At 36.0% G+C, this 27,980-nt stretch overlaps 4 protein-coding genes across 12 annotated transcripts; 2 read left to right on the top strand and 2 right to left on the bottom strand.

Moving 5' to 3' along the window:
- Positions 1-136: 136 nt before the first annotated feature.
- Positions 137-4,015, bottom strand: LOC130729395 (chloroplast envelope quinone oxidoreductase homolog). The gene is made up of 4 exons (XM_057581147.1): positions 3,819-4,015; positions 2,633-2,774; positions 2,029-2,120; positions 137-1,004 (listed from the first exon to the last, which is right to left on the bottom strand). The coding sequence occupies exons 1-4, from the start codon at positions 3,882-3,884 to the stop codon at positions 300-302; spliced, it is 1,005 nt and encodes a 334-aa protein (XP_057437130.1). The 5' UTR covers positions 3,885-4,015; the 3' UTR covers positions 137-299.
- A 1,776-nt stretch (positions 4,016-5,791) lies between these two features.
- LOC130729393 (uncharacterized) lies at positions 5,792-23,400 on the top strand. 8 transcript variants are annotated; one of them, XR_009015970.1, is made up of 13 exons: positions 5,873-6,181; positions 6,255-6,324; positions 6,668-6,877; positions 7,682-7,863; positions 8,033-8,207; positions 8,288-8,493; positions 8,975-9,100; positions 9,195-9,325; positions 13,456-13,599; positions 13,690-13,771; positions 16,275-16,338; positions 17,119-17,894; positions 17,972-18,556. XR_009015970.1 is itself a non-coding variant. In XM_057581140.1 (9 exons), the coding sequence occupies exons 1-9, from the start codon at positions 6,142-6,144 to the stop codon at positions 23,210-23,212; spliced, it is 1,410 nt and encodes a 469-aa protein (XP_057437123.1). In that variant the 5' UTR covers positions 5,792-6,141; the 3' UTR covers positions 23,213-23,400. The 8 variants fall into 8 exon arrangements, 4 of the variants coding, with proteins under 4 accessions (XP_057437123.1, XP_057437125.1, XP_057437126.1 ...); XR_009015969.1 differs by having other exon boundaries at positions 16,275-16,368; XR_009015971.1 differs by lacking the exons at positions 16,275-16,338; positions 17,119-17,894; positions 17,972-18,556 and adding exons at positions 14,789-15,134; positions 15,216-16,240.
- On the top strand, positions 19,025-20,854 carry LOC130729394 (uncharacterized). Of its 2 annotated transcripts, none has more exons than XM_057581146.1 (3): positions 19,025-20,108; positions 20,192-20,479; positions 20,669-20,854. In XM_057581146.1, exons 1-2 carry the CDS (start codon positions 19,893-19,895, stop codon positions 20,456-20,458), a joined length of 483 nt encoding a protein of 160 aa, XP_057437129.1. In that variant the 5' UTR covers positions 19,025-19,892; the 3' UTR covers positions 20,459-20,479; positions 20,669-20,854. The 2 variants fall into 2 exon arrangements, with proteins under 2 accessions (XP_057437129.1, XP_057437128.1); XM_057581145.1 differs by having other exon boundaries at positions 20,664-20,854.
- Positions 23,401-24,297: 897 nt separating the features above from the next.
- Positions 24,298-27,980, bottom strand: LOC130729391 (GTP cyclohydrolase 1-like). Its single transcript, XM_057581139.1, is given in 3 exon segments — positions 24,298-25,023; positions 25,025-25,761; positions 27,308-27,980. Coding segments are annotated over 3 exon segments (1,386 nt in total). The 5' UTR covers positions 27,522-27,980; the 3' UTR covers positions 24,298-24,588.

Here is a 27,980-nt window from a genome sequence, read left to right as displayed (position 1 = left end):
AAGAAACCTCCGTAATCATCTGTATGGGTGTATACGAGTTGGATTGATTGAGGTTTGCTACAAAATAGAATCTTGTCTTTTGAACTCTTTTTATTATTGGTTATTATTATTGGACAAACCTTTTGAACTATTAGGATGACTTGAAGTCCACGCATATTGTTACGAGACAAGTTGAGGAGACATGGCACATCATCTTGTCTTTTTCGTGGAAATTATTGAGATCTTGCATAGCATGTACATGGTTCTCTTATATCAAGATATTCCTTAAAATTCATATAATGTACTGTATACAGTCAGCATTATTGTGCACATTTAGAGCTCAAAACTATTTTCCCAGTTGCATGACCATCAATACTCTTAGCCCAGGCATCTGCAGCCTTGGTTAGAGGATATTTGGAGTCTATAACTGTTCTAAGCTTTCCTTCCTTAACCAAATCCACCAGATACTGAAGGTCCTTCCCCTTTGGAACTAAAAGCAAAGGCACAAGTTGCTTTTTGGAAAAGGTAAGTTTCTTCAGAGCAAATGTCGCCATTGAACTCAAAGTAGGAGTTATGTCCACAACCTTCCCGTTCACGCTCAAGTTCGGCTCGAAAGTGGACCAAGGAAAGCCCTCTGCACAGTGGACCACTCCATCATATTTCTTACCGGATGGACTTTTCAACGCAGTGCCTGCCGGGGTCTTGTAATCAAGTACCTCATCAGCGCCTAAACTTTTGATCAATTCGACGTTGCGAGCTCCACAGGTGGCAGTGACATGAGTGTTTCCTAGCTTTGCAAGCTGAACTGCGTAGTGTCCTACGCCACCTGAGGCAGCGGTGATCAAAATGTTTTTCCGTTCACTGCTTCCGTCAAGTTTGATCCCTATGGATTGGGTGAGTGCCTGGAGTGCTGTGAGACCAGCAACAGGTAAGCCGGCACATTCGGATGCCTTGATTTCAGATGGTCTTGAAGCAGTGAGAAACTCCTTGACAACAGCAAACTCGGCTAGTGCTCCTCCACCACTCTACCATAATAAAATTTCATGACCAATAAAACAGGAGGCTGGTTGATATTGACATAATAAATAGGAAACCATATCTGAACGACTGGACATGTATCAGGAACAACTTATATTACTCTTAAAAACTAAGTACTAAACTCATCAAGGTTTTATTCTGGTATACTGATAATATCTTTTGTGTCATTGCATCAGGTGTAGTTAAGTCAAATGTTAAATATTGAACATTAAACATGTATATGTTTGTTTCTGGGTTATAATTTGAAAATAAGACCAGAAATAGATCTTAGATAAAAGAACCACAGTTATTAGCAGTGTAATAGCATAAGAATAGATTTAAAATAGGATAACTTCTACCTTAGATCATTTTTTATGTCTCAAAGTCAAAATTCCATTACTAAATTTATACATTATTCTCATTTAAATACCAGAATCAAGTACTTAAATTAGTAGAAGTAACAAGTGCAATAAGATATTCAAATGCAATAGATAACTCAATATATATGTTCATGTACAGTAAGATACCAGAAAAGAAGTTAGTATGTGACTCAAAATGGAAAGTCGTGTGAAGTTAATTAAATTATCATTTTTGTTGTGAGCAGTGACTAACAAACTATTAGAAAACTTTAGCACAAAGACAAAGATCTAAAGTCTGTTCAGTTGAAGAAAATGTTTATATTTTCATGTATTGTTCTTACTAATATTTCCAAAAGTGTCACTTTCTTTTCACATTTTTTCTTACTTTCAATTTTTTGTTTAAGAAATAGTGAAAACAGAATTTGGTTGTTTCACCATTTTCTAAAACAGATAATGTAAGAACAAGGAGATATTTTTGTAAATATTCAATGAAAATGAAAAATGAAAACAACAAATATTTTCTCAAACCATAATATTTCCAGATAATTATCTTGCTGAGTGAAGTCTTCAAATACATGATTTATTAATAAAGAGACTAGATATTCGTAGTAGTAATGTAGTATTCTTTTCAAACTAACAGAGCTAGAAAAATAGAGTATACCCAACAACTTACAAAGGGGTTAACCATGCCGACAACTTTGTCACCAGGTTTGAATTTCTTGACACCCTGACCAATTTCCACGACCTCTCCTGCTATATCAGTGCCTATTACAGAATGTTGACTCTTTAATATAGTCCTCTTGAAATGTTTGGAAAACATAACAATAACATAAAGTACTACATTGAAATTAGAACTCGATTTCAACAATCAGAAAATCACCATTTAAATATCAAATTCAATTTGTACTTTGTAATTGATTTGAAACTAATTTTGTATTTTGCTTCTGATTCCAGATATTTTAGTGAATGGTGCAATTAAAGTGAGATCTAAGATTGCAAAAGTGGTAGTGGATGTCAAGATAAGATAAAAGCATCAATACTGCAGTGATAGACTGTATTTTAAGAGAACATAAGATCATTGCATGAAAATTTAAACACTAGAAGAGGCAGATATTCATCGGATTCTTGTCAAAGACAACTGCTTGAAATCTATGAAATTCATATAAATTTCTAAAGGTGATGATGTATGTTTAACCAAAAAATACAATAATCTCTTTGAAACATAAATAAAAATCTCAAACAAGAGAAAGAGAGAAAAGGAAACAAAAGGAAGCTACCAGGTATGTATGGGAACTTCCGGGGCAATAGTGGCCTCAACTTGCCTATCTGTACTTTCCAATCAAATGGATTTATGCTAGCAGCTTCCAATTTAATCAAAACCTCATCTTTACTAGGAGCAGGTATGGGAACTTCAACTTGCTGCAGTACGTAAAAATTATAAATCACATTTGTAATCTACTAATGGTTTTTATGTCATTAACGATTTCTAAGCCCAGAAGTGTTTCCTACATCAGATTGAACTTTCTTTTCCGCTTCAGGCAACGTTCAGGGTGCACAGATAAAGTTGTCACTTATTAATGCATGTTACATATATTAGTTTCGTATATGATATGGGTATGAAGATGAAGATTCTTCGTTAACCTTTTGAAAGCTGTCAACCCAAAAACCTCCCTATACCACTCATAAGTCATATCCCCAGATAAAGTGTCTCTTGGATGAAGACTTACTCTACAGATATTAGCTTCTAATTTGACAGTCGAAAACCACAAAAACTTACTTTACAGCTCCGTTTTTACCCTCAATAAAAGAAGGAAGTTTATTAAATTGAGGAACATGTTATAATTCATAAGTCACTTCTCTTCCAAAGAAGTCATCATTAACATTCGGCTTTTGATACTAGAGAGAACCACAACATGCTTGACCTAGGAACATCATATAATCCTGTAAAATTTGACAACAAAGTAATTCAACAATACACAATTTTTCGCTGATGGCGGGTTTTGACAAGCTTTGGCTACAGCTATCTCTCTCTCAAACACACAATTTATCTAAATATCCACCCAATTTACATTCACAGAGACATAGTTTCAAACAGAAACGCTGCAATATCAATGTTAGGGTAACAGAGAATTGGCTACTTTTCTTGTCTCCACTGATGCATTTGTGAGCCACCAAAATCTTTCACCATCCATGACACAGCATGATGATTAGTTTAACCATGAACCAATAAAATTAAAAAAAAAAAACCTGTCAGGGTTTGTACATTTTCAAATTCATCAACACTATGTGACTAACACTTGTTCACTGTCAAAGAATTTATCCAACATAGAAATTTAAATTATAAAACAAGAACAGATTGGGCATGTATGTTGTACCTTCCTACTGGGACATCATCATGAATCATGGCTAGTAATCAAAATGAGACATGTAAACAATCATAACAACAATTGAAATTAAAAAAACCTTTAAGGCAGAAGGTCCTCCACCATAGCTATTGTACTGAACCGCATGCATGAGCTTGCTACCCATGTCGAGAATGTACTGGAAATTGGAAAGACGCAGAGAGAAGAAGAATGGAGGTTAGAGTGAGGGTGTGGATAGCAAGAAGACAAGTAGTGGCATCAGGTTACGGTTCTTGGACACCACGTCAACAATATCAAATTCCCCCGTGGAATACAGATTTATTTTTGGGAAAAAATGCAAATTAAATGTTTGACTCTCGTGCCACTTGGACCTTAACCTTTTAAAATGTGCATTTATTTCTCCAAACTTATTAAAATGTGCACAAACAACTCTTTTGTTGACTTTTCTTTTAGTAATTTTTAGTAGTCTTTATCACTTTACAAGGTAAAGAGATAAAAAAAATTGAAACAAAGTAGAGGAGATTCTTATTTACCTTTAGCTAGGCAACATCCTAATTAAACGTGTGTTAAATTTCTATTGAAATTAACATGAATTTACATTGCATTCGACATAAGAAAATCTGGCTTCTTCAATTTATGTTTAATTCAACGTGTCAAATTCTAACTTTTCTATTGATATTCTAAAATACATGAAATTATGTTTGTATTTGCATCAACCCCCAATCAAATATACAGATTTCTACTAAATTGCAATATCAATTTATACAGCCACAAAACTCAAGCATTCTCAGTAACATATCCCAAAGCACCCTTGTAGTTGTTCCACAATTCTGTCACCATATTTGATATCATGTCAGAGAGTTCCTCAAATAGCTCTGTCACCTGGTTTAAAGACTCCTCCAATGTAGTCTTGAATTTCTCAGCAAGTTCTCCAGCCACAGATCCTGTAGCAGACACAGATCCTGTGATGCTCTCTTTAAGAATATCAAACACTGAAGAGATTATGAAACTTATGGAGTCAATAACCATCTGAAGGATGAACTCAAAACATGACCTGATGATCTCTGCAACATGTTGAAATATTCCAAGTGAGCCCTCACCAGATTGTTTCAAACCTTGGATTAACAGCACAATTGTACGAGCTATAGTGTTGAAGATTAAACGTGTTAACACACTCCATAGTGTCACCACAACAAATGTAATTGGTTTCAGAAGAAGAACCAACATTGGAACAACAAAGTTTATGTTTGATGGAGTAGTAAGCTTAGCAAAGAAGGCAGAATCAAAGTTCTATAATATACATCAATTTCTAGGGACTTTGAATTGAAGGTTTCAAAGTCACATTCAATTTTTCTAAATAGTTTATATAGCAAGTAAACTCTTGAACGCCAATTAATTGATTAGATGTAGCTTCCAAGTATAAGCTAATGAGTAAATTATTGCTTACACCTGACCAAGTTAGAAACTTCAAACTTGCAAGGATGAAAATGACGCAAATTATTTGTATTAGATATTGTCGAAAAAATGTACTAATCAATACTAAATAAACATTGGTTATCGATCACTATTGAAAGAGGTTTCTTGACGTATGCTTCAAAGTAACTCAACTTAATATATGCAGTATGCTTTAAAAATGATCTGTTACTACATAAACATTACAATATTACATTTTTATGTGCATTTTTTTTTTGAAACTCTGGAACCTGTAAGTTATTGAACTTATAGAGCAGTACTTAAACCCCTGTGGTGAAAGTTTTATGAGACTACGCAAAGTATTATTGAAGAAAAAAATTCATAAAAGATAGGAACAAGAATTACGACTAACAACAAAGATTATAAAATAAAAATAAATGAATATAAGAGTTTATTGAATTTTGGTTAACGCGTGCTATGCACTTGCACTGAGCTAATTAAGAGGGAGCCACTTCTTGAATCAGGAAAGCTCACAGAAACAACTGTTTGGAGTGCTCAAGCTAACAATAGAATAGAAAACCAAAGAAAATTTAAACAAAGTTGTCGGACTCAAAAAACACTTACATGAGACTTACCTCACCACAAGGGGACTAGTAGGAGTTCGAAACTGCCACCTGTCAAATACGAGATTTGTTGAGTTTGCATGTAACCGAAAATCTTGTTGAGATAAAATGATCCGTTGAATACTTCTCTAGTTCTCTATAATGAATCTTACATAACAAGTCAAAAACTAATTTGCACAAAAGAAGGAAAAATCCAGTTGAAATGAATCTCCAGTCCACTCTGTATACATAGAGTTTATTTTTTTGATTGAATTTAAGATAAAAATTAAAATTATTATATAAAATAAAATAGAGCATCTATTTGTTCTGAGTTAGCTTGAAAACAGAGCAGAGGAGGAAGAAGTTGGCTTCACTCCCAAACCACTGAATCAGCATCACCAATTCATCATGGGTGGAGGTCATGACTCCATTGTTGCACTTTCCCAAGGTATTTTTCTTTTCCCCTTTACATGGATTCTTGTATGTGTGTTTGACCAAACTACCCACATCCCAATGCTCAGGTACATATGAAGATTCTTGTTCTGAAGAGGATTATCTCTTGCTTTCTTCTCACCCCCAACCTGCTCTCAGGTACTGATCATCACTACCTATTTTTACTATTTCAATTTCCTCAAAGTTTATAATTGTTCAGCTGCTGCTACAAATTTGGTAATACTATAAATATTTCCTTGATTTTTAATCATAATTATTCCTTAAATCAATATATTGTAAGTTGTAACTATTGATTAAATATATGTATATGTAACTCTTTCACTTTGTTTTTGTCGTGGAAATCTCCATTTTTACTCATGAATTTAATAACTGTTTACTGACACTGTAAAAAAGTTTGTCCAATCATATTTTGCTTGTTCTTTTTTTTTTTTTTTTTCAATTAAAGTATGATGTTGAAATATGATTGGATGGTTATGTGAAGCTTGCAAGATGATGACAATAGAGTTCATATGGAGGAGTACAACTTAGTCTCTGCAGAAATTGGTGAACAAAGTACACAGCCTTCTTCTAGGGTTGATTTTGATGTCAATGAAAGGAAGAGGCTTCGTGTCTACCAAGAAATACTGCAAACTTATGATCAATTGAAGATTGATAGCAAGAATTTGAAAGAAGCAAAAGAAAAAATCTTGAGGTATTGAACTTAAAACTTATTTGTTTAATCTGCTTTCCCATATACGTTTTAATGAGAAAGTTTCCAGGTTAATTTTTATTATTATGAAATTTTACTTCTATACATTGAAATTTATAGCATCCTCTTTTGGAAATTTGGTATCTGAATAGTTAATTGAGAAACAGAATGAAAAAGGCCAAATCAAGGAGTTTCCTGTGGTTATTTTTCCTTGTTCTGAAACTCCTTGAGAAAAATAGTGTAGGACTTTGGGCAAAAGCATAAAATTTGTATTATGTATGATAAGCTGAGCAACAGCTTTATTCACTGTGGACATTTGTTTGTACAGTCTAGGAGGAAGGGGGTGGTGTGGTTCCTAATGGACATTTGAGTTTTTCAGTTCTATACTTTGTTCATGGAAACAACATTGCTGATAAATAAAATTGGAAACAGAATCAGATCAGAGTAGATCCTAGATATTTGTTAGTTTTAATATCTACTGTTATCTCTGTACGTGCAATGCCTTGAAACATCAGTTGCCAAATTTTGCGCTTCGCTGCTTCCTTTTATGTTCCATGGATGAAGGCCTCTGCTTATATTATTCTTCCCCCCCCTATCTTATATGCTTCATTTGATGGAAATTTGTTATCCTTAACTTTAAGTATATAATTGAAATTTCTTTGTAGATCATTCTAAAATTAAATTTCAAATGTTTGTGTGAGAACATATGTGGAGTTGTGGACCTAAAGGAAGTTTATTGTGAGTGTGATGTGAAACCTTAAAGTTTCAATGTTGATTATGTGATATGTGGTGGTTTGATTGTCACAGCTATAGGCCTGGAGCATGGATTGAGAAGGTTGGTGGCTTGAAGCTATGTGATTATGATGTTCCGAAGACAACATGCCTCATTTTGGTTGGTCCAAGTGGTTCTGGGAAAAGTAGTCTCATAAATAGAATCTCTAAGGTGTTTGAGGATGACAATTTTGCACCAGCAAGGGCACAAGTATCATGTATAATGTTTTTCACTTTATCTTTCATGGAAATTTGAAGTATGAAGGAGTAATTTCATTTCATTGTTTAATATATTGTTGTCTATCAGGATGAATCACTGTTAACTCAGCTAATTGGTTTCCAACGCATTATCATGTATAATTTGTTCGCCTTATCTTTTGATGACAGATAATTCACTTAATGGGGATGGAACTTGTTTCCTCCGAGAGTATATGATTCCAAGAGAGAAAACTTCTATCTGTCTATATGATACACGTAGCTTGTCTGATGATTTAAATGAGAACAATAGAATGCTGAAGAATTGGATGACAAAAGGTGTTTGTAATGGAGAGCTTGTTGTCAGGTTTGAATATTTAATATACATAACTTCCCAAGTTACTTATATTCCAATAATTATATGAAGATCTAGTAATTGCCTGTCAGGAATACCGATAATCAGAAATTGAGGAAAAGTTTAAAGCATAAAGACAACAAGAAAGGTTTATTTTCCAGCAAGAGCAGAGAAGTTAATTTTGTGATATATGTTGTTAATGGTCTTTCGGTTCTGAATGCAATGGAGAATACTTCGGAGACGCAGTACACTGAAACAATTGTTTCCACTTTCAATTGCCCGTTCCTGTCATTTAAAGGTATTTGCAAGGCATGCTCCTGTGTCTTCCCTTTCATAAATTTGATAGAATCATTAAACTGTTTTCATTATACATGTGTTTCCCCCAAGGAAGAAGAGCTATATAGGCCAAATTCTTATAACATAAACATTGTCATATCTACAAGTTGGGTTCTTCCAACCTTGAGGAGAAGGTTGCTTTTGAAGGTGGCTGTATTGTTTGAATAGAAGGGTGGAACAAAGGGCGCCGGAGTAGTTTGGATTAAGTAGGGTAGTTAGTTAGTTAGTTAGAGGAGACTCAACTGCATAAATAAGGAAGAAAAAGTAGTACAATGGATACATTCATAAAATTAAGAAGTTTGTATGAAAAGGGGAACTCTTGGAAGAGAATTCTTTCTCGACTCTCAGTCATTAAATTGGTCATTTCCTTTTATATTGTGTTAATCAATTTCCCTGGGATCATAACAGTAGTCAATCTGACAGTTTATTCCTATTACCTGCAGATGACAAACCTGTACTTGTTTTCACTCATGGGGATCTCCTATCACTCTCTGACCGTGCTCGTGTCCGTGCACATTTGGGGAACATATTGGGAACTCCTCCAACAATGCAAATTTTTGACATCCCAGGTAGCCTTTCGATTTATATTACCATCCCTTTTATTGAATATTCTTTGATGTTATTAAGTTAACATAAGTTTAACAATTCTTATCTATTCTGTAGAAAGTGATGATCTAGTCACTGAATCTGCCATTATTGGAATGTTACGATATAGTCTTGAGCATGCTGACAGCAATTTTCCTCAGAAAAGCAAGATAGATAAGATTTTATTTCCCAAAATTCATCAACACAAGGTGATAATGAAATATTGAAGTTTTACTTTTCTTCTTTATAATATTATAATTATCCTGACATATTTCTTGATCTTTTTTATTTTTATTATTATTCTGGACACAGATTTGTTTCTTTGTATCCTTTTATTAGGACAGATGTGCAGCCTATCATGTAAGAGAGAGAGAGAGAGAGAGAGTTTGTAACAGAATGAAGTTTCTGTTATTAAATTACCAACTGAATTTTTACATCTGTTTTTTATAACAGACAAACTGACTAGCCTATACCAGAATCTATACTAGTAGCAATAACTTAAGAGTTAAACTATCAAATACATTAACAGAGTCGTATACTCTATTAAAGTGGCTCAGTCAGAGTTAGACATTGCCATCTCCTACAGTAAGTATAAAGTATGCTCTTGACATTTTGGAGGAGACTGGTCTTCAAGATTTGCAAACCAGTGGGCACCCTAATGTCAAGCTTCTGCCCAATCAAGGGTGTGTTTGAAGTATAATAAGAAATCATACATGTGTCTTGAGTCTTGAACCAATAGTTTAAGTTTTTGGGATAGTTAGTTCATGACTTGTCAAACTGGGAAGCTACTTATTTAGCTGACAAATCTGAGTCCTGTGCTGCTGGAACCTCTCGGTGATCTGCCCAAATTCCAGATACCTTGGAGGACTGAATCTCACACACAGATCAAACTCAGTAGCCAAGAAGCAATAATATTGTTGTTTCTTTCCCAGGAATGACAAATTATCATCGATTCTTCAGGAGCCGGAATAAGGATCGTTCCATCATCAAATCCCAACTTTTTCTGCGCTAATCAGTGTCCATCTTGATTGTAAAACACCAAGAATTATACTTGTCCCCATTGAGTTGCTAGGAAACAAGATTCATCCTGGAGTTACCCCATGGTTAAGCAAAAAGGGGGCTTGCGGGGTCATCTGTGATGAATGAACAGGAAGCAAAACTCACAGGAGGCCACTTATCGGTAGCACTCTTGAGGTCATAGCTGAAACATGTTTTACTAGGAACTAAACGAATGAGAGGTGCTGTTTGATCATCCATTTTCACTCTTCCACGGACTGATACATGTACCGAATGCCATATCCATAGTTATATATATATATATATATAACTATATCTCGATACCAAATCTATATATGCGCCATTTTGTCGGCTGAGAGGTCATTTAACCTCCTTTCTTCCCTCTAAAAAAACTAGCAGCCTCATTTCTGGCTTATGAGCTCGCCTTAGTACAGAATTCAGAATAAGGCGAAAGATTCTTGAGGGCGGAGCTTGAAAGAATACCACTATTACCACACCACTATTACCATATAAAACAGGTAGAGAGGAAAGCTCAGTGGGAGCTGAGTTCTCATTGTTGAAGAGAATGAAAAAATGGAAGTTGCAGTTACATGTGTCAAAGCTGTCTTTTATACAGAGATAAATAACTAACTGTGAATTTAAACTAAATCTCAACTAACAACTAACTTAACAGAATTTAACTTTAATTCTTAAGTCTTGACAATTATATCTATTATCCTTGATAAATATGATGATCCTAGGAGTATTTCTTGCAATTGCCTTGGCACAGAATGAGTCCTTGCGCCACCAGTGTCGTGCTCCTCGACAGAGAGTTCATGCGCAAAAACTGAAAGTTCCGAAGATGAAACCAGATATAGAGTGGCATCACTGGCATCGTCCTCAACAGGAAGACCGCAGTGGAAAAGTTGATGCGCCAAAAATGAAAAAAGTTCCTAAAATGAAATCCCGAAATAGGGTGGATTAAAATTCGGCACATATGATATGGTAGATGTGAATAGTGCTTATATGGATCATTGGATTGTGTATAAAGGTTCTGTTCTGTCCTGTGTATTCCTTTGCAATGGTAATCTTACGATAATATATATGGAAACTATCCTGTTGGAAAATGCTAGTAATGAACATTTTTAAATTTTAACATACTTTTGTTATAAACTGAGTACAGTTTGAATTGTGAATGCATATATCTTTATACTTGGGTTGGTCAATCCTTTCTTTAACATGATTAGTCTATTCTATTTACATGAACAAAGAATTAAGTGTGTTTTCACCTAGTTTAGTAAAATTTACATGAACTATACTCGATAATAACATAAGGCTTATATATGTTTTTAGTCATTGGAAATATGACAAACGTTGGTTTCAGTTGTTGATAAAATATTTCTTAGTTTTTAGTCTATTCTATTTACATGAACAAAGAATTAAGTGTGCTGCTGGAAACCAGCACTATTCATAGAGACCACATTAGGCCCATCACCCTTTACCATATTCTCCTTCCCCAAAAGGCCAGATCTAGCACTACTACCCTTAGCCCCCGAACGAGGTGAGCCATTAGAAACCTTCAGAATCCCATGAGCCAAACCACGACCCTCCCCCAGATCAACACTCTTCCCAGAACTGGGAATCCTGACCTTGGAACTACCACTTTCACCATCCAAAGCCTGAAAACGAGAACCCTTGCTAGGAGAACCACCACTCTGGTTTCCCCCTTTTGAATTCCTCCTACGATAGGGCTTCTTAACCATCATCCACGGGCTAAAGCACTTCTCCTCATCAACCTTGACCATACCCTAAGCATCCTGGAAAATAGACTCGGGCTCAGCACCATCATCTTGAACCATAGCCACAGGGCCAGCACTAGAAGTAGTCTTATCTACACTTAGCCCTTCAGGGGAATGCACACAATGCTCATCCTTATGCCCATATCTTCCACACTTGAAACAAATGATATGCAGTCCTTCATACTCAACCTTATAGGTGTCCCCCAGAACAGTAATGGTTGGAACAAGTTGCTGACCCAGATCTACCTCAATACAAATCCTCGCAAACTTCCCCCTAGAATGAATGGAGGTATGCATATCGATCTTCAGCATGGTACCAACCATAGATCCAGCCCTATGCAAAAACTTACTCTAATATAACTCCACTGGCAGATCAGGAAAGCGAACCCACACAACAACCCTACGCATCTCTAAATCCTTGGCTCTGAATTTTGACCGCCACCTCTAGACAAGGAGGTAGTGATCAGCGATCATCCAAGGGCCCTCAAACAAATCATATTGATAGTCCTTCTTAAAAGAAAACCAAACCAGATAGAAATCATCATTAAGATCGATGACCCTAATTCCCCCTTCCTTAACCCACACCAGATCCACAATCTCCTCCGGCGACAGATCCTCACCAAAGCCCTCCCCAGAAATCACCTTAGGGCCTGTTTGGGATAGCGTTTGCAGCAGCAAACGATAGCGTTTGCAGCAGCAAACTCATGTTGCGTTCACCGAAACGCCGTTCCGAAATTTTCCGTCCCCGTTTGGATTAGCGTTTGCAGCAACGCAAAAACGCTAAAAGTCACCCAAAATAGTCTTCTGCTGGAATTGATAATTTGGAGCGTTGGGCGTTGGAGCGTTAGGCGTTGGAGCGTTCGACCGTTGAAAGGAAGGCATAAATTTGATTTTTGCCCCTTTCCTTGTCTTTGTTCAGTTTTCCCATGTCGTGCTCAATCCTGGTTTGGAACTCGCATCCGTGCTCGATCCAGGTCTCTGAAGATAACTTTATTCCTTTCTAGCCAAAGGGACCAGAGAACCGCAACCCAGATTGTTTTGACCCCCCTTTGTTGCAAATCTGTCCCAAATTCGCTACCATGTTGCAAATCCGGAAGTGAGCTTGGCAATCCAAAGGCAGAGCTGAAGACACATTCAACCACTTGTAGCAATGGTTCCACACTTTTGCTGCAAAATCAAGTTGAGTTTAGTCTACAATCTCCCCCCAAAGAGCTCTCCACGCAAAGCTGAGGACATTTGAGATAGCAAAGCCTCTACAAAGTTGATCAAAGGCAGGTAAAACATCAGAATTCAATCCCTGCAGTAGCAAGAAGCTCCTCTGGTATAGGGAAAATTGAATTATAATTTGAGGTCCAGAGAGTTATTTTTTTCTTTTTTCAACCAGAGAGTTCTTTTCATTTTGCACACTTTCTTTAAAAATTATAGAATAATAGAAACCAAAATTGTTTATATATAATGCTTCTTATAATCTGTTCACGTTTTAAATTTACTTCCTTTCATTTATTACTTGTTCTGTTTATTACTCCTTGCGCATGGAATTTCAGATATGGAGTTACCAACTCTCTTAAAGGAAAGTAAATGCAAGTAGGTGCATCAGACATTGGTTCATACCTTGAATTAAATTTTGGCTTTCTAATCATTGCCTCACTCACAAACTCATCTTATGTGCATCTGATATAGAATTAAAGGCAAGTGGTAAATCCATTTATTTCTTAGTTTGTTTATTCCTTTGGTGTCTCTATTTATATATTGAAAAACATTGGTTCACCCTATCACAGTGGATGGTTGAGGACTTGAAGAGTGTCTGAAGAGGGTTCTCTTTGTAATCCATCTTCTTGGTTCATTCTTGCAAGCTATTAGGTTTGTAACTATTCTACTCTTGCTATTTTTACTCTTGCTTAAATGATTGTGCTATTCAATATTCATGTGTGCAAGTTGAAAAATTGGGTCTTGGTCTCTTTTAATGTTCCAAAATCTAAACTGGGTTTTGATCTGAAAAACTGTGTAATTTTCTATTCAATATGTTCTCTTTGACATGCTGATCTGAAATCTCATGCTCAATCTACTGACATTAGAAAAACTGCATATTTACAAGATTTTAAGTCCCTATTTATGCTAAAGTTTGTATGTTTGTGACGTTAGTAACTTGGTATTTTTTCTCTTGCTTGTAATAGAAATGTGTTGTTCTTTTTCTTGCTAATAATTGATAAGTGTTCTATAGAATTTTGAATGATCTTTAGCACCTCTTTGCTACTGTTATGAGTCTTTCATGTCCTTGGTTCTTAACTTCTCTTTTGTTGCTTGTGAAAACTAGCCTGTTAAAAAACATTGTTTAAGCTTTGCATATCCAAATCTTAGTAAAATACTTCATTATAACATACCATTTTTGTTGATGACTAGTTGACTACTGAATAAACCTGTATCAGTACTTTATTTTGCTTTATATAGTGTCTCCAAGAATAATAACTCCCCCTAATGTGGATACCAGATTAAGCACTTGTATGGCAGCACGTCTCTAAGGATGTAAATGTGGAGCCAGTTTAAGGTTCAAGTTGTAGCTTCTACATAACTGTAGATGAAATGTGTGCACAACACAAAAAAGTTAATATAACAATAACATACTCATTCAACATAAACTTATGATAATAATAACAACTAAAATACACTCATGATTCTGTTTTTCTGAGCACACAGTTGCCAAACACCATAAGCTAGCTAATTCAGTACCTAGATAAAGAGGATGAGACCAACCAAGTCCAACTTTGGATTTTTTCTGTTATGATATTATAGTAATGAGATGCTGAATTATAGTAATTTGCTATGAACAATAATACTGTTATATGCACTTTTATCATGTTTGATATCTTTTTGTGATAGAACAATGGGTAACAACAAAAGAGAGAAAACCATTATGGATAACTCAAAGGCTACATGGGATTTTCAAGCAACTAAGTTGTATGTCAAATTATGTTTGGCTGAACATCATAAAGGGGAACGTTTAGGATCCAACTTTACAAAGAAAGGGTGGATATCTATTTTAACCAAATTTAATGCATCAACTGGAAGAAATTATGATAAGCCCAAGTTAAAAAACAAATGAGATAATTTTAAGAGGGAGTGCCAAGCATGGTACAAGTTATTTGAAAAGGAAACAGGTTTGGGATGGGATAAGGCAAAGAATATCGTAGATGCCCCAGATGAATGGTGGGAGAAAAAGCAATTGGTATGGATTTTTTAATGCAAAGTTCTAAAATTTTCATACCTTTCACATAATATATGATGTTAATTAGTTGAAAACTTGCAGGAAAATCCACTATATGGAAAATACCGAGAGAAAGGACTTTCTTTTGGTGAAGAACTAACTATTGTGTTTAAGGATGTGGTGGCTACGGGAAAGTCTGCATGGGCACCTACTTCTGGGATATTACCTAATGGCCTAAGCCAAAATGATGATGTTTATCGTCCATGCTTAGAGAGTGATGAAGAAGATAGAGAGGAAGGATCCGGAGATAGTGAAGAACTTATTCATAGTAGCGATGTACCAAGTGTTGGAGTAAGCAATGAATTCCAAAATATAAATTTAAGTACTTCCCAAGGAAATAATAGTGAAACTAGCACTGGGAAGAGGAAAAGGGTTGAGACTAGTGCAAAAAATCAGAACAAGAAAAAGACAAAATAGTCTGCCTCAAAACAAATAGCTGATGCAATAACTAAGATAGCGGATGCATCTGAGTCACGCACCACTGCTATAAACACACTTGTAGCTCCCGGTTCATCTATTGGTGAAGTTATGGCTGAGATTCAACAAATGGAGGCTATTATAAGTGATCCTGAATTGCATTCTAGATGTTGTTAGCTCATGATGATAAAGGATGCAAGGATTATGTTTGCATTCTTGAAAGGATATGATAAAAACTTGTTGGATTGGCTTAAGTATGCAGCTTATAACCCATTTCCTAGTCGTGGGTGATGCGTATTGTGTTATGTACTAGTACTGCTACTACAAAATTAAGCATATGAATGTAGTATAACCTTAATGGTTTGTTTGTTATGAATTTAGGGCTTTGAAAACTTAAATGTTGGTTTGTCTTGTATTTGAAGAAGAAAATGAATGAAAGATATTTTTCTTTATGCATGCAATTCTTTAGTGATGTTTTATACAATGCAAGTGATTATTTGCAGAAGTAGTGTTATGTTGTGTTGTGTCTATACTTATTATATGTTTTGGTTTTACTGATATGGATGCAATAAAAATCTGATATGGGTGATTAACAAAGATCCTGTGACTTGGACTTCCATTATTGGTGTTTATGCAAGGTTTGGAATGATGAGTGAATTTATGAGGTTCTTATGTGGTATGCAGGAAAGTTGCTTGGAGTATGCTTTGAGCTAAGGCTTCCCTTCTGTCAAGCCTAAACTTTGGAAAGGTCAAAGGAAAATTATTGAATTTTATCCAGGTTTCAATTGGCTTAATGTTTTCAAATTTGCTCGTTAGATTTCCCACTGATATGCTTGTTATTGAGCGTTTGGGCTTAGGAAGCTGACATGTTACTGTCAAAACTGTTTGCATTATAGTTTCCATGAGCACTCACTTCCACTATTTTGGTTGCTCAAATCAAGCACATATGCCAATTACTGTCTTAGTGCTGAATGCAAATCTCTTTTCCCTCTTGTTGTCAAGCTGCACGTTTTCTTGATCCAGATTAGAATAGCTTTGTTTTTTCTGGTTTTTTTTTTCTTCTGTAACATGTGTATTGTCGTTGCTTATGTTCTTCTATCATCCTTAATTCATGACTTGTTTATGCTCCTTGGGACTGCATTTCATAAAGCCTAAAAAATAGTGACTAAAAATGCTCTTGTCAAATCATTTATTGATTTTCCCTTTGAAATTAGAACCCCATAAATTTGCATTTTATTACATACATCGTAGTGGAAGGGGAAGATATAGATGTCTTTATTTTCTTGTATACAAGGAGGGAAAAGAAAAATGATATTTCTTGTTTTTTGGTCTTTGGGGAAGGGCCAATGAGCCTACAACGTATATGCATAGATTTGGGCTGATTATACACCCTTTCCCCAAGATGCATTTCGTGCTCTAGAAATAAGAATAGTAATTGGTCTTAGTACCAATATTGTCCAAGAAGCATCTCATTCCAACGTATCATTTTATCATATAGTAAATGTAGAATTGTTTCTTATATTGATAGGTTTGACAAGATCAATGGATGATCGGAATGAAGAATCTTTGGAAGATCAGTCTGAAGAATCTATGTTACTTTCTATTTTAGAAGATGATATAAAGGAGAATGAAGAGGTCAGTGCTTTAATTGGTCAATACACAGTAAAATATCTATGCAAAGAGCCACGAAGGGACGACAATCAAATAGGGCATGCGTGGGTGCAAGAAATTTACATGGGCATCCCATCCGTTGTTATGAGATGTTTCGAATGGAAAAACATGTATTTTATCAATTCTGCAATGAATTGGTTGGACATGGTTTACAAGCAACTAAAGGAATGGGGATAGAAGAAATGGTTGAAATGTTCTTGAACTTGCTTGGTCATGGAGAGGGAAACAGGATGATGCAGGAAAGGTTCCAACATTCTGGTGAGACTGTAAGTAGGCATTTCCACAGAGTATTAGTTGCTTGTCTTAAGCTGTAATTTGAATACATTAAGCCACAAGATCGAAGGTTTCGTAATGTTAATGAAAAAATTCAAAATGACCGACGATATTGGCCCTTTTTTGAAAATGCTATAGGAGCCATTGATGGTACTCATATCCCATGTGTGGTTAGTTCTAGTGAACAACCCAGATATATTGGAAGAAAAGGATATCCCACTCAAAATATAATGGATGTATGTGATTGGGACATGTGTTTTATTTTTGCATTACCGGGGTGGGAAGGCACTGCACATGATGCTCGTGTATTTGAAAATGCTCTCACAACAGCCTCAATGGATTTCCCACATCCACATCTAGGTATGATTCTTGTTACTATATTTTATCTATATATATGCATTAAAATCACAATATACATGACCATATTTTTTTAATAGGAAAATATTATTTGGTGGATGCTGGCTATCCAACACCAGTTGGCTATATTGGTCCATATAGATCTGAACGCTACCACCTTCCAGATTTTAGACGCTCAACTGGATTTGCAAGCAACAATGAAGTGTTCAATTATTATCATTCGAGTTTACGATGCACAATAAAAAGGACTTTTGGGGTATGGAAAAATAGGTTTGCAATGTTACGTTGCATGCCTAGTTTTAAATTTGAGACACAAGTGCAAATAGTTATTGCGACGATGACTATTCATAACTTTATTCGAAGGAAATCAGCTACTGATTCTGATTTCATGCACTTTGAAGATGAAGATATCCTTGAAAATGACAATGATAATCAAGTTGGTGAGAATCCATCCATAACTGTTGCATCTTCGACAGAAATGGATTTTGTTCGGAATTCAATTAGAGATCAAATTGTAGAGAGCATGCAAAATCACTAGTTTGTGTATTTGTACTTTGAACATGTAATCTATTTATTATCCAAGCACCATCTGCCCTATGATGTGATGATTTTTCACCTTTGTTATTACTTATTAATTTATACCCACAGTTATAATGTTTGGAAAATTAGGATAATAATGTCTTTTTTTTTTTTAATTCTAAACGTGAGTTTGATTCATTCATCCAAACAATAGTCATAGAGCATCTCACTCTCAGCACCATCCAGATCCACTTGTCCATTGTGAGTCATCATGGTCTTAACCTTCTTAGTACTACGAACACGCTGATCATCCTCCTCTAAAGATTTGGACCGATCAACCTCAAGGACGGCGGAGATCGTCGTCGATCCCGCCATCGGGAGCGAAAAATCGATGAAAACCAAGAAGAAAGAACTGAGAAAAACACGCGCTAGTCACGCGCTAACTTTTCCGTTGCTAGTCAATGTGAGAAATTGATTTTCATTTTCCATTAAAAAAAAAAAACGAAATTGATTTTCATTTTGAAATTCAAAACATTTAATTCGAGTTTCATTTTCATTTTGGGAAAAACATTTAATTCGAGAATCTTCTATTCCCGCCTCAACCGTTCACATCATTCTGCAATTGCATTCTCTAACTGACTCCGTTCTTCATCTAACTGACAAACTGCTTCCCTGACACCGTTCTGCCACACGCTACGCTCTGCAGCCACACGCTACGCTCTGCAACCACACGCTCCGCTCTGCAACCACACGCTCCGCAACACGCTACGCTCGCTCACATGGCGGTTACGTTCACTGCGATGAAATCCTCCCTCTCTCTCATGGCTCCTTTTCAGTGCCTGATCAAGAAGAATTCGGTTTCCTTCAAACAGAGGCGGGTTGTGAAAATCTTTGCCAGTTACAACCCTCACATGATGAAAATCGAACTTCAAGAGTTCAAGATCAAAGAATGCATTGAAGCATTGAAGAAGGATATGAAATCGACAAACCAGAGATTGGACTTCTTTGAGTCCATGCTTGAAAAAATGCCTACCAGTCTTGAAGATGAAGATCGTGCGGGAGTTGACGTAATTTGTTCTCGACTACGTGGCAATATCGATGCATTCGATCATGGTTTGATCAGCTTTGAAGCTGAATTGCAAGGATTGAAGGCTGAAAAGAGAAAGCTGATAGATGCAGTTCTCTCACTCTATCCACCGGTAAATTAGGGTTTTGCTTAATTTCAAATTCATGTCTCATTGTTCAATTTCTATTCATTTTGATGACATTGATGCAGTTCTCTCAAATTCATGTTGCTTAATTTCATCTTCTTGGTGCTTAATTTCTATGTTCATTTTGATGTTAAATTCTGACCGGTATTGACTTATATTCTATGTTAGTCTACATTTTTATATTCTTGGTAATTAGGAGAGACTGTTGTTCGAAAGAATTGAACTGCATGAATCTAGCCTGAAAGAACGGATTAAAGCTTGAAAAAAAGAGATGGAAACGATTAAGAACAAGCTACAACAGCATTATGCTTCTATTTTTGAGGTCGCTGAACCCAAGGACCTCGCTGTTGCTGAAGCTACGTCCACTCTTCAAAACCTGCATCACTATGAGGAAGTTTTGGCTGGCTTCGAACTGGAAGCACAGACCAAGATGGTTGAGAAACAGAAGCTGATCCTTTCCATTCTTTCTAATGAGATACACCCCACGGTAATTTTTTGGGTTTTTTATATGTAAACTTGCCCTCAATTTGTTATTTCATCCTCTTTAGACTGACCTTAAATCCTTCTCAGGAAAAGGAAAATATGCAAAGAATTGAAAAAGCGGAAATTAATCTGGTAAAAGAGATAAAACTTGTCACAGAGGATCTAAAGGTTGCTAAGCAGCAAGTTAATTTCTGTTCTGTAGTGATTGAGCATGCTGAAGATTTGGACCTAGCGTCTGCTAGAAGGAAGGCCTCACTCGCTGGTGCCAATTTTCGCGAACTTAAGCGTGTTTTGGCTCGGTATGTGTATGAACTCAAGACTTTGATGACCGAGAAGGAAATGCTCCTCAACTAAGTTCTCTCCCTTTATCCAACGGTAAGAGTTTTCTCAAATACATGCTTAATTTCAAATTCATCATCTTGGTGTTTAATTTCTATGTTATATTCTAACTGGTATTGAATTAATTCCTCTCTGCCCTTCTCTTTTTGTGTGCTTAATATTCATCTTCTTTTCTGATTATATGTATTTCTTGTGGCCTGTGGGCGTTTTTTTATTGAAGGTCAGATATGCTGGAAGCTTTGGGGCCTGATGTCAGGAGAAGAGAATACATACAAAATCAAATGTAATCGTTTCTTAGTTTCATAGAGTTGCTCCCTGATATGTCCGGGAAAGAGAGAAAAGTACATACAAAATCAAATGTAATCGTTTTTACCTTTAAATACATACTGTATAAATCATATATGTTTCATAGAGTTGCTCCCTGATGTTGTCCTTTTCGAAAAGTATCTTTGCTTCCCTTGTTTGCTGGGTATTTTGTTTCGTGAACCCATTTATCATTCATTATATTTTGGTTTTCTTTTCCTTTGGAAATTCGATGGGATGGCTTCGAATTCAAGTTCTCTCGTGTTTTGTGAAGCTGAAATTTTTATTTTATTTTTTAATCTTTTTTGTGGAGTCCTATGCTTTAATGTCCTCTGCCCCACCCCAGTGCAATTGAATGGAGAGTGTTATTGAATTACCAACTGAATTTTTACATCTGTTTTTTATAACAGACAAACTGACTAGCCTATAACAGAATCTATACTATTAGCAATAACTTAAGAGTTAAACTATCAAATACATTAACAGAGTCGTATACTCTATTAAAGTGGCTCAGTCAGAGTAAGACATTGCCATCTCATACAGTAAGTATAAAGTATGCTCTTACATTTTGGAGGAGACTGGTCTTCAAGATTTGCAAACCAGTGGGCACCCTAATGTCAAGCTTCTGCCCAATCAAGGGTGTGTTTGAAGTATAATATGAAATCTGATAGAAATCTGAATGAAGAGGTGGGCTTAGTGGTAAATGCTTCAGTGGGCCAAGAAGAGAACAGGCCCAAGGTTTGGCAAGTCTATAGGAGGAAACGGGGCAAGGCTGCTGAGGTGGCCTTGGCTCAACAGAATTAGGTGTTAGTATAAAGTAACCAAGGAAAAGGGAATAAGATCATTCTGGATTGATAATTCTGTTATAGAGAGAGAGTAGCATCTCCCTTGGAGAGAACGCTCGAGAGCTTCTCTGGGTTGTTAGAGTTTTTCTAACAGCACACCTTATCACAATATCTTCTGTAATTGCCCACTTGAATCAATACAATTGCATTTCTATTCCTTCATTTCATCTTCATTACTTGTTAGCTTCCAAATATCCATCAAAATCATTCATGTGTCTTGAGTCTTGAACCAATAGTTTAAGTTTTTGGGATAGTTAGTTCATGACTTGTCAAACTGGGAAGCTACTTATTTAGTTGACAAATCTGAGTCCTGTGCTGCTGGAACCTCTCGGTGATCTGCCCAAATTCCAGATACCTTGAAGGACTGAATCTCACACACAGATCGAACTCAGTAGCCAAGAAGCAATAATATTGTTGTTTCTTTCCCAGGAATGACAAATTATCATCGATTCTTCAGGAGCCGGAACAAGGATCGATCCATCATCAAATCCCAACTTTTTCTGGGCTAATCAGTGTCCATCTTGATTGTAAAACACCAAGAATTATACTTGTCCCCATTGAGTTGCTAGGAAACAAGATTCATCCTGGAGTTACCCCATGGTTAAGCAAAAAGGGGGCTTGCGGGGTCATCTGTGATGAATGAACAGGAAGCAAAACTCACAGGAGGCCACCTATCGGTAGCACTCTTGAGGTCATAGCTGAAACATGTTTTACTAGGAACTAAACGAATGAGAGGTTCTGTTTGATCATCCATTTTCACTCTTCCACGGACTGATACATGTACCGATTACCGAATGCCATATCCATAGTTATCAATAGTTATATATATATATATATATATATATATATATATATATATATAACTATATCCCGATACCAAATCTATATATGCGCCATTTTGTCGGATGAAAGGTCATTTAATCCCTTTCTTCCCTCTAAAAAACTAGCCGCCTCATTTCTGGCTTATGAGCTCGCCTTAGTACAGAATTCAGAATAAGGCGAAAGATTCTTGAGGGTGGAGCTTGAAAGAATACCACTATTACCATATAAAACAGGTAGAGAGGAAAGCTCAGTGGGAGCTGAGTTGTTGAAGAGAATGAAAAATGGAAGTTGCAGTTACATGTGTCAAAGCTGACTTTTATACAGAGATAAATAACTAACTGTGAATGTAAACTAAATCTCAACTAACAACTAACTTAACAGAACTTAACTTTAATTGAATTCATCAATCGGTCTTAAGTCTTGACAATTACCATTTATGTATCATCCTTTCGTAATATGTTATTGAGATTTTGCTAGCTGCTATTGATAAAAGAACATGTAATAAATTTGCTAATGATCGTGCTTGCAGGCCAAACAATTATATCTATTATCCTTGATAAATATGATGATCCTAGGAGTATTTCTTGCAATTGCCTTGGCACAGAATGAGTCCTTGCGCCACCAGAGTCGTGCTCCTCAACAGAGAGTTCATGCGCCAAAACTGAAAGTTCCAAAGATGAAACCAGATATAGAGTGGCATCACTGGCATGGTCCTCAACAGGAAGACCGTAGTGGAAAAGTTGATGCGCCAAAAATGAAAAAAGTTCCTAAGATGAAATCCCGAAATAGGGTGGATTAAAATTCGGCACATATGATATGGTAGATGTGAATAGTGCTTATATGGATCATTGGATTGTATATAAAGGTTCTGTTCTGTCCTGTGTGTTCCTTTGCAATGGTAATCTTACGATAATATATATGGAAACTATCCTGTTGGAAAATGCTAGTAATGAACATTTTTAAATTTTAACATACTTTTGTTATAAACTGAGTACAGTTTGAATTGTGAATGCATATATCTTTATACTTGGGTTGGTCAATCCTTTCTTTAACATGATTAGTCTATTCTATTTACATGAACAAAGAATTAAGTGTGTTTTCACCTAGTTTAGTAAAATTTACATGAACTATACTCGATAATAACATAAGGCTTATATATGTTTTTAGTCATTGGAAATATGACAAACGTTGGTTTCAGTTGTTGATAAAATATTTCTTAGTTTTTAATCCCTGGAAATATACATTGTTATTTGTTTTACATTGTCATTAAGTTTTGCTTATGTGGCTCACGGAATGATGATTCGTCATTCCTACTTTGAGTTTTTTTATCTGATTTGGCACCACCCATATAAACAAGGAAGAGTTTGGACGTTAGTTTTTGATGGAGATTTTGCAAGGGGCAATTTGAAATGAGTTAGGCTACGGTGGCGATGAAAGTCGTGAGTGTAAATGGGTGGGGCCCATTGAGACAAATTAGATAAAAAAAACTTCGAAGGGTGAGTCATTATTTTGTAAGTCTTATAAGTAAACTTACCAGTAAGGATTTTTTTTTTGAGGGATATTTCCATGGATTAAAAACTAAAAATTTTTAGGGACTAAAACCAATAATATTTGACATATTTCCAGGGAGAATATATTGAAAATAAAAATGCCAAAGGTGTACTCATGACATTTCTGCAATCATTTTTAATGACAGCAACTCTTCCTTTTCGTGATAGAAGCTGTCCTTAATGAGGTTTCTGTCATTTCATTGTGAGTTTTATGGTTAAATGACAACTGTTTATTATGAAGGCAAATTCTAACTGTAACTACTAAAAATATCTGCTTCCTGCCGTATGGTTCCCGACCTTCACTCATCCTCATTTGACACCCATCTACATAACAATGATCAGTTCAATACCCTTCCACTGTAGCATTTAAATTCAAAATAAAATATTCAAGCCATTCCCCTTTGTGAACCTTTCATATAAAGTAATAAGATACAAATTATTCTAACTTACATTTCAACGCATTAATAGAGAAGCAAGATTTTACATTGACTCAAATTTATCTATATGCGAATGCTGCTGAACTTCTGACTGAAATTTCAAAATGCATAGAATCATGAAAACTGAATCTAAATTATTTCAACTGAGCTCAAACAAGAATCATTGCATGATGTATTGCTCTCAAGTCTCAAGAAGATGTAGGACTTGGAATACCCTGCAAGAAAGAAGCCCTTGCAGCAATGTCGGTTGAAAAGCGTCCTAACACAGCAATAGTAGCTGTACTACTTCCAAACTTTTCGATTCCCCTCGAAATCATACATGTGTGGCTTGCCTCTACAACTACTATCACATCACCACCTAACAATGGGGAAACAGTTTCAGCTATCTGCCTGGTAAGCCTTTCCTGAACTTGGAGCTTAAAGCCATAAAAATGCACCATTGACTGTAGAAGAGATTTTGTAATAGGTTTAAATCCATCAGATATGAAGTATCCTATGTGAACAACACCATGAAATGGAAGTAGATGATGCTCACATTGTGACCAAAAAGGTAAGTTCACCTCCGAGTATATTTTTTCGCCATTGAAACTAACCTCCTTATTGACATTTACAGAATCTACAAAGAAAACCATTCAGCTTCATATCCAAGTTACTGTTTTGAAAGTTCATTAACCATTTCACAAATCTCCTTGGGGTTCCTGTAAGCTCCTTCCTCAATGGATCTTCTCCCAAATATTTAATAATTGAAGCTATTGCAGAGACCATTACAGGATTGGCTGGTTGAATTTTGGATTTGGCGGAAAGAGAAGACTCAGAAGGACACCAGCACGGGTCAGATGGTCCTCTAAAATGAAAATTTTCCACATTGATACCTCTAAATTTAAGAAGACTAAAGAAATCAGCCCATACATCTGTGTTTTTGTTTTCGAAAACCCCAGAACCTGAGGAAACAAGTATCTTCACCCATCCTTGGTAGTTCGAGTCAAGAAAAGCTGATTCTATGTCTGGAAAGTGGATATGTGTACATTGAAGTATGATAGCAACACCTGCTGGCTTTATTCCCAGATGCAAAGCAGAACACACCTCATCCGCAAGACGCTGAGGTTCTTGGAGCCGTTTTGCAAATACTTCAGCAACGCGAGCTAGCTTGCTTAAACCAACAACTCTTCCACCGGAAGGAACATAACCTACATGACACTTGACCTGGAACGGAAGCAAGCAGGACTCGCAATAGGAAAACAAGTCAAGATCTCTGACAATCACAAGTCCACCTGCTCCGCCCGCATGTCCAACACTATTATCTAGACCAGCTTCAGGGAATAAAGCGCCTTGAACAATGTCTTTCACCTTTAGTTTGTAACCTGGAAGGTGACAGATCTCCATATGATTAGTAACTAGTAATAAAATTATTCATGAAAATATGAGACTTTTTAATTTAATACAATGCGACAAGGACGTACTTGAGTGGGAAATGAATGGAGAAACGAAAATCACGTACATCAAGGAACCACAAATTGAAGAAGAAATGCACTTCTTATTTACAGCAAGAGCAGCAAATTGCAGCATGGGTCACAATATTGTAAAGGAATAGAAGTAATGCAGAAAAGCTTAAACCAGTACTTCAGCATTCAGGTATGAAATCAATGATATCTTTCATGTAATCATCAAGAGGAGAGACCAAATGCAGTCTACTTCCAAGATTGAAAATGATAATCTTTATATAATAATGGAGACCAAACCAACATCATGACATTTAATGGAGACATACGAAGAAAAGAGGTCAAATTGAACTGAAATTTAATAGACATAGAAAAAAAATAGTTAATTCAAGTAATCTAGGAATGTGACAAAAGACAGTAAGTGCAACACTATTTTGCAGAGCACAGCATCAACATTTTTTAACAAAAGATACATTATTCTCAATGGTTGTATGGGATTGAATATCAAGAAGTAAATAGCTAATAAGAAAGTAAGGTCATTGTTGCCGAGAAATTAAAAGATTAGATGAGTGGTTGCACTATACAAGAACAGATTATAAGTGAAAGCTTTAGCAAAAACTATAGGCGAAATCGTCATAAATGGTTTGGATTTAAATGGTTTGTCATTAGATATGATTTATGATAGGACATTATATCACTCCCTTCCTACTCGCCGTGTTTATGGTCTAGCACTGTGTCACACTAGAAATGTTCTAGATAAAGAAAAAGAATTTACCAATATCTTCTATTATATGGCATATTCCTCTCAAGCATTTAACATGAATGCCAGAGTGCAATTACAGGTATCCGTCTTGTGCTACCTTACTCAGAGGAGTACTCTCAGCAAATGCACTCATAGAGTTGCAATTCGAGACCAGCACTAGAATCAGGTAGTGAACTAAATTACTAAACAAAAGCATTTCAAAATATACTATTTTTTTCTAAGCAAAATCAAAACCAACCCACAATTACTGACAGCCTAAGATTCAGTGTTGAAGTTGACAGCGACAAAAGGAAAAAAAAAATTAAAGAAATTTTAAACTCCTTATGGTAAATATGGTTAGCACTTAGCACTCACTAACAATGTGGGTCCCTACAGTTTTCTTCACTCGGAAGGCTTGTCCTATTCACTAGGAAAGGACAAACATGAACTGAAGAAGTAGAAAGTACTTCCTAATGCAGAAAGACTAATTAGTATCAACTGTAATCAGTCAAAAAGGGTCGCATAATTCCACATATCCAGGTAATTAACATGGATGACATAATTGGCATTAGTTCCAAACTTTGATATCAGGCCAAACACAATCCATTTGCTCATATAAAACTATAGAGCCAAAGTTGAAAATGATATAACATAAGATCCATCACCATTTAAATCGAATAGAAAAAAGTAAATGTTGTCTAGTAAATTGGGGAACAAAGTAGTCACCTCTGGTTCCTTCACGAAGGGCCTTAGCAACACGAAGAGGTGTCTTTCTTAGACCTTCCCTGTTTATGTCTTCCCCAAGACCCAGCAACAAAACCTTCACAGCATCTTCAATGGTGGCATTATTCCCCTCTTCCTCCACACTCAGTTCAGCAAAACCATTCGTAGCTCCATTTTCAAGTTTAACAGTGAAACTCCCATCATCCAAACATCCCATTGAAATACCAGAAATTCCACCAAAAAGTCTCGGTAATGACAAGGAAATGCAGAAAAGTACAGTGTTCAACTTTCCAACAACAAACAAACAAACAAACCAGTTGAAACCTTGCTAGATACGGGTCAGCAGAGTGACATGCAGCCCAAAACAAATGATTGGTCGAAGAGAATGACGAGCAAGATCTGAAGAAAAAGACAAAACTATGAGATTGACCCAACTCTTAAAAAGATAAATCACGTGTGTGTGACACAATGAAGGAAATGCAAAAGGGTGGCAGAAATCGATCTTAAAAAATGGAGATAAAGATGTTGCAGAGAAAAACAATAATGGAAAATGAACCAAGAAAATGGCAATGAAAACAAAAAAACAAAACACAGATAGAGGCCAAGAAAGAATGAAGGATGAAAAAGTGAAAGGGTTGGTGTGGTGTGGTGAGTGGAGTTGGTTGGATTGTGTGGA

This window comes from Lotus japonicus, chromosome 1 (genome assembly GCF_012489685.1).
Source record: "Lotus japonicus ecotype B-129 chromosome 1, LjGifu_v1.2".
Taxonomy (NCBI): domain Eukaryota; kingdom Viridiplantae; phylum Streptophyta; class Magnoliopsida; order Fabales; family Fabaceae; genus Lotus; species Lotus japonicus.
The sequence above is the reverse complement of the archived record's forward strand: the minus strand, read 5'-3'. Positions and strand labels throughout refer to the sequence as shown.

Coding starts and splice junctions, on each gene's coding strand:
- LOC130729395 (XM_057581147.1), bottom strand. CDS start 3,884: ATGGGTAGCAAGCTCATGCATGCGGTTCAGTACAATAGCTATGGTGGA. Junction 2,775..3,818: donor GAGGACCTTCTGCCTTAAAG/GTTTTTTTAATT, acceptor TACGTACTGCAG/CAAGTTGAAGTTCCCATACC. Junction 1,005..2,028: donor TCGGCATGGTTAACCCCTTT/GTAAGTTGTTGG, acceptor TTATTATGGTAG/AGTGGTGGAGGAGCACTAGC.
- LOC130729393 (XM_057581140.1), top strand. CDS start 6,142: ATGGGTGGAGGTCATGACTCCATTGTTGCACTTTCCCAAG. Junction 6,878..7,681: donor GCAAAAGAAAAAATCTTGAG/GTATTGAACTTA, acceptor TGATTGTCACAG/CTATAGGCCTGGAGCATGGA. Junction 9,326..22,942: donor CCAAAATTCATCAACACAAG/GTGATAATGAAA, acceptor TCGTGCTTGCAG/GCCAAACAATTATATCTATT.
- LOC130729394 (XM_057581146.1), top strand. CDS start 19,893: ATGGAAACGATTAAGAACAAGCTACAACAGCATTATGCTTCTATTTTT. Junction 20,109..20,191: donor CTAATGAGATACACCCCACG/GTAATTTTTTGG, acceptor AATCCTTCTCAG/GAAAAGGAAAATATGCAAAG.